Source organism: Coptis chinensis, chromosome 7 (assembly GCF_015680905.1).
Source record: "Coptis chinensis isolate HL-2020 chromosome 7, ASM1568090v1, whole genome shotgun sequence".
NCBI classification, from domain to species: Eukaryota; Viridiplantae; Streptophyta; class Magnoliopsida; order Ranunculales; family Ranunculaceae; genus Coptis; species Coptis chinensis.
Genome location: NC_141462.1, coordinates 90,709,972 through 90,719,005, shown reverse-complemented (window position 1 = coordinate 90,719,005; position 9,034 = coordinate 90,709,972). Strand labels below are relative to the sequence as shown.

The following is a 9,034-nucleotide window of genomic DNA, read 5'->3' as shown; positions in this document are numbered from 1 at the left end:
GGGCTAGCCCGGCCCTCAAAACATGAGGGCTTCATTGTTTAAGGGTCGGGCAAGCCCAGCCCAACCCATTTGACACCCCCGTGGAGCCATACTTGACAGTACAAATATTTGACATATCAAAAACAAAAACAATGCTTTCTTTCTATTACATTTCTGTGTTGATATAAGTATGTGGGACTTATATAAGTTTGTTTTTTTCCATTTGGGTGTTTGTTTTTTGCTACTTATAAGTGTTTAATACTTATAAGTGATTATTACTTATAAGTTTATATAAGTCAAGTTTTGCTACTTACACTTTTGGCACTTATAAGTAGCAAACATATACCATAAAAAGAGTCTACCACTTATAACTAGTTGAAAAACAAACACCCAAAAATATAGTGGTCCACCACTTACCATGCCGAATAAGTAGTAAGCACTTGCAAAAACCAAAAAACAAACACCCCCTAGACTATTACTAGACTTTGGACAACTGTGAACTAATTGAAATACTCAGGTCAATCTCATAGTCTTACATTTTCCATTTCTTCCAAGGCAGTCGGACTCAACCTAACAGCGTCAAGATCTATTGGTATCCTTCCTTCAAATGGCGAAGTGTTTCCATATGAGTAGGTTGATATGGTGGTGAAGCTTGGTGAAGCTTCAATGCCTCCAACCTCCACTGATCTCTGCCTCTCAATAGCAACTCTTCTGAAACCATAGGAGGGCAGGTCCTTTTGGTCATACTGTCGGAGCATCGTTTTGATTTTTGTCCAGACGGTGTTATCGGAAGCAGCTGTAGTCCAAACATGTCTGTGCTTGTAGATGAAAATGACCAAGAATACAATCAAGGCAAGGCCTGAAACCGTTCCTGTAATGATAAAGAGGCCCCGGAAGCTATTTAAGTTGAGACTATTCGAAGCAACAGTTTTTTTTGGACCTGAACAAGTGATTTTCGTTCCAAACATTGCCCGGTCCAACTCCTTCATCTCACTACCATGTGATACCTTCAATATTCCTCTAGAAACATCAGCCACTAAGGGTGACCCTCTTGGAAAAGCCTGCAAATTAATCCCAACAATGATCAGATGATGATTCAGTGCAAATATATTCCTCCGTCTGCAGACTGAGCAATAATTAGAATCAAAACGCCATTGAGATCACACTTCTATATTTTCTTTCTCTTTGGCTATGTTCTTAGTTAATAGTCAACAAACCATACTGTTTGAACATGCTCGTGAAAATTGAAAAGAAAATTAGCTAGCTAGAAAGGGATTGGCAGCTGAAGTGGAGTATATTTCTAATTGATTAAGTGCTCAAGTGATTAACATTTCATCTGAGATTTGAATGGTAATGTTCACCTTAAACGTACACAGTTGAGGCGTTGAGCTAGACCAATAGAAAATTATAAATAAATCACTATATACGATGTTTGAGCTGAGCTTATATTAGTAACTAATGGTTTTCTTTTATCGAAAAGCTAGGGACATACTAAACTGAAGTAAGTAAATAAGGACCTTGGAAGGTCAAAACCACGTGAAGATGAACAGATATATCGCTCTATGCATAGATAACTTTCAGATTTAAAAGATAGTGTGGAGGGAAGAAGAGAAACTTACAAACCCGAATCCGGCTGTCTTATTTACAGGACCAATCATAGTGTACTCATTGCAGTACTTTGCTATAAAGGGCTTTATGTAGGGCACCGAACCAAAGAAAGCAGTAATTCCACCATTTTGACTTCCCTTTTGTAAAGCTTTAATCGTTTCTTCAGGAGAGCTAAATGGCGTAAATTTAGATTCATTAAAGCTCATTTGCTTTAATGTATATGGAATAAAGGACCCTTTTTGGTAACCCACATTATCTCCATTCTGTTTAAGTTCTTCAATGCTAGTGACAACAGGTAGGAGGCTTTGCACGGTTAGCATTGACGACAGGCTAGCCGTGTAACTCGAGTTCAATATGAGCACGACAAAAATCCATACTACCACTACAAATCGAGTTAAGTTACTCATTATCTTTTCTCCTGCAATAAATGCACACAAATTAACTGCTTATGATGTATCTTAATTTAAAATAAGTTTGAATCACAAACTCAGAAAGCTAAAAATTTAACCATTGAAGAAACTTTATTTGATCTGAAACAAACTGCAAGGCAAGGCCTAAGGATTAAGAATCCACATTTTAGAAATCTTTTTTTTTATCAGCAAAATAGGGCAACATTATAGAATATATAAAGTAACTACTTGTTGAAGTTGTCAAAAGTGTACGATGATCATGTTTTATTTTTCTATGCACCTTTTGATATAAAACTTTCGATAATCCTCGAAAAGGATGCAAGACAGGTCATGTATGAGAGATTTTAATCTTGGGGTCTGCCTAACCCCTTTAAAAAAAAAAAAAAAAAAAAAAAAAAAAAAAAAAAAGCGCTATATGTGATTTGCAAATCAAAACAAGCTAGGTGTAAGGGAAGGGCATCACCAATGGGCGTGGATAAATTTAACGGATCCTAGTGAAAAACTGTTTCCAATACAACCTCTAAATGGGCCTCCAATTTAACCATTCTAGATATTATTTAGGGTTTTTTAGACCTGCCCCTCCCATTTCAAAGATGAATTAGACTTGCCCCCCAAATTCAGGGAAATTAGACTTGCCCCCCCCCAAACTCAGACTCCGTCTAAGTCAATGCAGTTTGACCGTCATCTCCTTGTGAAATGTCCTAACTACCCTTTGACGAAGTCTGAGTTTGGGGAGGCAAATCTAATTCATCTTTGAAATGGGGGGGCAGGTCTAAAAAACCCTAATTTTTTTTTACTTGATGTCTGTCTTTTGCTAATGAGTTCAGAGTTCAGAGTTTAGAGTGAAACATAAGGAGAGTAACACTTAAAATATACTTAATTATCAATCTGGGAGACTAATTGTTAGTATCATCTGAAAAGTGTCAGTAATTGGTAACACAACAGTTTACTTGAAGGGATCCCTTACTTGAAACACACCTAGGAAAAGATGGCACTAACAGCAATAGCCTCGCAACCGTGCCATCCAACTTTCTCTTGCTTTCTCAACCCCTCAAAAATATTGAAGTATATTCCTAAGAACCTTACCCATTCCAATATCATCACTAGAAGAATAGCAACAATAGCAGTTGTGAACACAATTTTGCTAGCAAGAGAAACCAGGTTCAACATGGATGTAGCATCTGCGATTCGACTTTAGAATGACGGTTCCGGATCGGACACCGAAGAAGCAGAGGGTACAATCGAAGACCATGCACGGAGAACTCTTAGAAGTGAAAGATTTAATCGAATCGAGCAATGGCATGACGACAAAAGGAGCTTCGCGGGGAGCTCATCCTACCTTAAACAAGACATTTACACACTAATACAAGCAAAACCAGAAGTGAGAAGCCTCCGCTTAGGTTGCTCTACTCCAAGCTTTTCAACAACGTTACTAGAGTAAGTAGCCAAATGTCATACTTCCGGTCCTAGAGTTTTTGCGGATTAAGATTTTAACAGGGTCACTCGGAGGGCAAACAAGCGATGGTTTTACCCATCCGAAAATATGTTAGCAGCGCCGTGTCAAGTGACACTATCTTTCATGTTACTCGATTGTGCGGTTAAAGACCAAAAACGGACCCAAAGTCGCGATGCCATTGGCCTCCAATCTTAAAACAATTGATAAATGCACCTCTATTTTTTTTTTTTCTTTTTGTGGTTCTAACATAACCGAATTTTTGCAACTAGATTATGCGGCAAGGAGTAAGGATGTCGTTGGGTCGTAAGGAGTCTTTTCAAAACATAGTTCCTTGATGACATTTTATCAAAATTATAAATTCATTCTTTCAAGTAAGGGATCCCTTCAAGTAAACTGTTGTGGTTACCAATTCGGCTCTTTTTTAGATGATACTAACAATTAGTCTCCCAGTTGATAATTAAGTATATTATAAGTGTTACTCACCTTATGTTTCACTCTGTTACTCTCCTTATGTTTCACTCAAACTCAACTCATTAGCAAAAGACGGACATCAAGTAAAAAAAATTAGGGTTTTTAGACCTGCCCCCCATTTCAAAGATGAATTAGACTTGCCCCAAATTCAGGGAAATTAGACTTGCCCCAAACTCGGACTCCGCCAAAGGGTAGTTAGGACATTTCACAAGGAGATGACGGTCAAACTGCATTGACTTAGGCGAGAGTGCGTGTTTGGGGGTCCAAAGTCTAATTTCCTAATTTGGGGCAAGTCTAATTCATCTTTGGGGGCAAGTCTAATTCATCTTTGAAATGGGGGGGGGGCAGGTCTAAAAAACCCTATTATTTATAAAGGACCTGAAGGCCAAAGTGTAATTGAAACTTTGCACATGACTTCACTTAAGTCAGCACCTGACTTTACTTCTTGATTTTTTGGTCTTGTTTCACATGCTATAAAGGAGCAGTCATCTTCTCCATTGGAACACCCATGGATATAGTGTTTTAACTCTTCCTTATTGCCCTCCAAAACACTGACGTGGCCCTCCAAAATGCTGACGTGGCCTTGGGTTTTAAAGGCCTGCATTGGTGATGCCCTTTTCCTTAATTTACAAACTAAGCTCCCCCTTCGATGCCTCACACACTTAACAAAATTGATTCTCTATTTTATATGTTTCCTATACTTTGATCTCTTCGAACATGCATAAAGCAACATCCCAAATGCACAAAGATAAAATCAACTTGGGTGAGTTGCTAGCTACTTAGTTGTTCTAAGACATGCATGTGATGAATGTACTAGATGTGTGGTAAATATTAATATGCATCAACCATCTATACATTTCTTAATGTATAAGGGCATCTCCAATGGGGGGTGTAAACCATATAGAGTGGAAATTTTACACCCCAAATATCAAAAAACTCTTTCCAATGGGGGTGTTATACCGTAGGTAATAGTGTATTAGCTAATAGAGAGGGTGGGGAATTCCCCCTCTCGCTATTAGTTAATAAAAAGCCCGGACGTCACTTAAAATAACGTCTGTTTAACTTAAAAACTCGGACGTCACTTCAACACACGTTTGAAGCTTTATTTTTTAACTCGGACGTCACTCCAAGTGACGTCCCAGTTTTTTTACACTCTTCCATTGGAGAGTATAGAGTGTGGATATTTATGAGCTATACAATACTATACAATTAGCGGTGTAAAATCCTAATGGCACCTACGTGGAGCCTAGGTGGAGGTGTAATTTTACACCCCCATTGGAGATGCCCTAAGCAGGCAGTTACAGAGGTTTCTATTCTTAATATGCATTTGTTTGAGTTCATGAGTTTATTTACTGAACTGTGCGCAAAAACGAGAGTTGACATTGGAAACCAGAAAATCATGCCAACTTGTTGAGAAGGTGAGCCTCTAAAATCATCATTTATCGGATGTTCAAGAACCCAAACCACAAACCCGGTTAGAATGAAGAATGCTCCACTAGTTAGCCATAAATCCGTTGTAAGAGGCTTCAAGAAGATCCAGGTGGTCTTTTTCGAATCATCTTTCAATGCTACCATCATTGAAAGTCCTCCTTCTGTGTATGGCAATGTGAAGTCTGCATACATGGATCGATTACATGTGATTGTTGTATCCCCCACAACAGCATCAAATCTCTGTTTTCAGACATCGCAAAGAAGAAAAAAGAATAAGCATCAACATTATGAAAGAGAACGAACGAAAAATGACATATGTCACCGTTTGAAATAATCTTATGAAATGTTAAATGCTAGGGGGGGAGGATTTAGTTACCTCAGTATAGACTTGATAGACCAATTCATCAACACTCCCAGAACTAGAACCATCGGCATTCATGAAGGGCACAAATTCATAAGCTACAAAATATGGTAACGCTGCCATAACCAAATTGAAAACATCTATAGCATACCCTGTGATGGTTGTTTTGTTAGTGTACATATTTCGCTCCACTTTGACAAATTCATTAAAACCGGCTTTCACTGGAACTCCAACCCTGAGTTTCTTACCACTTGTTGGAACAGTCATTGATTCTCCTGGCCAAATGATAGTTCTAAAATTAGCCATTGACGTAGAATACATTTGACGACTTGTCAAGTTCAAATCCTTTGAAATTCCATGTTCAGGTGTCCAGAATCCAATCTCCCTTTCTCCTTTTCCAATTATATTGAGTATCTGGAGTACAGGTGACTGGAGTTGCCCGTTAATGAAATAGAAATCACCACTTAGTCCTTTGAATATAGTTTTTGAAATAGCATCCAGAAGTTCTGGTCCAGTTCCAGAGGTCTTAATGCTTGTAATGTCTGTGAGGTTGCTTTTGGTTCTTGGCTTTTCGAAAAGGGACTTTGTTGCACCAACTCGCTCGGCAGCCATAGCAAGAGTCGAGATAGTATCATATGCTCGAAGCCCATCAATGTTAAGATCCTGCAGGTGAAACTTCTTTTTCCATCTGTTTGTGAAATTATCCAATTCCAGTGATGCATTAATATATGGTTTTATACCCAAGACGCCTTGCATAGATGCAATGACGGTAGTATCCATTGATTCCAAGAGATTCGTAAGTCGGTCTGTGATAATCCACACATACCCCTCGCTCACCATTCCTATCTCTTTTGCAATTAGAAAGAGCCGAGAACCTAAAGAATCTGACATATCAACAATGAACACCTTATTTTGCATGTTCATCACCTTATCAAGCTCTAAACGGATTTCGTCATTCGTAGCGGAAACAGAAATGACACTCTTATAGGGAACTCTTATTTGTTCTTCTTGCAAGGCATCAATTAGATAAGGTGTGATTCCATTCCCATAGTCAGAGTTGTCGTAGACAATGACAACTTCCCTCCATTTGAAAGCTTGTATGATGGAAGTAATTGCATTTACTTGAGCAGAGTCATTTTGAGTTGCTCGGATAAAATAAGGTGATCTGGAAGACACGGATAGACTTGTAGCAGAGAAAGAAATGATGGGCACATGTGCTTTGTCTCCAAGATCTATCACAATATCTGCCTCGGATGATTTTTGAGGGCCAATTATGGCTTGTACTTGTACATTCTGTAACAAGTCTATAACTGTATTGACGATTTATTAAAAAAAAACAAAATCAAAACTCGTTGCTTAATAAAAAAAAGAGAACGAATTTGTGGGGACATACAAAGAATTTCTGTCCACGGCACAGATGAATCTGATTGGTCCACCACAACACCACACCCGCTAATTACCCACGTCAGTCATTGCCTTGTTTTTTTATTTTTAATTTTAAAAGAACATAGATAATATGAATAGAACAAAGGCTTTTCCTTTGTCCATGAATGAAGTAAACTGTTCATCATCTTCGCAAGCAAACACGATCTTCGTATATAGATTAGAAGAAGTTACGTTGAATCTCATTTGAAGTGGGGTTGATTCTCTTCATATAAAGTTCGCACGTAAAAATTGATAAAAAAAAAAAGGAAAATTTTGAAGAAGAGTTGAGCTTAGATGGTGTCCAAAAGAAAAACTTGAAATTCAGCAAACCTCATTTCAAGATTGAACCGTTTGAAAATATTTGGTGAAGATTGGAGCATGTATATATTCAAAAGATTGGCAAACCCCGTTTTAAGTTTATGTTAAAATTAAAAATTTTGAACAAGAAAATCATTTAGCATATGCCGCTCTTCAAAGTTTCAGTAGCGTCTTTTTGAGTTGCTTAGAATGAGAAGATGAACAGTTCGCCCAGTTTATATTTGGTTCCGTTTATTGTTTTTGTTTTTTCTTTTTAATTTTCCTATTTTATTTGTATTCAACTTTTGATTCGTTAAAAACAAAAATTAGCTGAGTTGGTTAAGGACTCAAGTGGCTGGCCCTCCGGTAGCTTATGGTGATGAGGTGGACCAATCAAGTTCTTTTGTCCCGTGGACAGGAATCGGTGAATGTCCACAAATTCATTCTCTAAAAAAAATTGTAATCTCTACTGATTATACAATTATTACGTACAAATAGAAGTTCCAGAAAGCAATGCATTGCAATTTGAATGGCTTTAGAACCTATTTACTTGATGCACTAACCAAAATTTATATGTGGATGAGAAACTAAACGGTGTGGAAACATGCTAGTTCCAAAATTTTGCTTTCCATGTCAAACTCATGGAGGTGATTTCTGATTATCGAAGGAACCTATATTCGCAATATCATTTTTGGAACAGGGCCATGGCCTTTAACTTTTATGGTGCTATATAAAAACTGGCCGTACGACAAAATTGTTTTTTAATTTCTCTTCTAGTTTGGTTCTACAAATAATTAAAGCTCCACCACAAACGGAGTTGACCACTGCTAAAGACGATATTACTCTTATTTAAGTTTTTATCAGTTAAATCAAAATCAAAATATTATGGCTATTGAGGAAAATTCTCATGTAACTTTTCCAGCACACTCATATTTTATGTTAGGACTAATATGAAAATTTTAATTTTTTTCATATTGTACACATATATAGTAGTGTTTGCATGTTTGTTGAACACATGCATATTGGTGTGTGCATGTGTGGTAGTAGTGTTTGCATGTTTGTTATACATATGCATAATAGTATATACATGTGTGGTATACATATGTATAGTAGTGTTTGTATGTTTGTTTTGCACGTGTATACACATATATAGTGTTTGTGTATATGTTATTATACACATGCATAATGGTGTGTACATGTTGGTATATACATGCATAGTGGTGTTTGCATGTGTGTTATACACATACATAATTATGTGTGCATGTGTGTTGTACACATGCATAGTGGTATTTGCATGTGTATCGGACTATTACTCCAAACTTAAAAATATCATCGACGATAACAATATCGAAATCGAGATAAATCACACAATTGATTAACACAAGATTCGAGAATTATTTGAAAAAGAAATTCAATTGCCGTTCAATTGTTTGTCGAACCGGTGTCGAAATCGACCCAATTATTTTTAATTATTATCAATAATCTAGAATTGAAAAATGAGAAGAGTGTTTGTCATAAGAGAATAAGATGTTTTCTTATAGCTTAAATCACTAATTACAACACACAAATCAACTAACTCAAATTTGGAAACAACTA

At 37.1% G+C, this 9,034-nt stretch overlaps 1 protein-coding gene across 1 annotated transcript; it reads right to left on the bottom strand.

The window, feature by feature from the left end:
- Window positions 1–204: 204 nt before the first annotated feature.
- Window positions 205–7,189, bottom strand: LOC147489896 (glutamate receptor 2.9-like). The gene is made up of 5 exons (XM_086574763.1): window positions 7,177–7,189; window positions 5,732–7,026; window positions 5,283–5,595; window positions 1,599–2,005; window positions 205–1,040 (listed from the first exon to the last, which is right to left on the bottom strand). The coding sequence occupies exons 1-5, from the start codon at window positions 7,187–7,189 to the stop codon at window positions 504–506; spliced, it is 2,565 nt and encodes an 854-aa protein (XP_086430889.1). The 3' UTR covers window positions 205–503.
- Window positions 7,190–9,034: the final 1,845 nt, after the last annotated feature.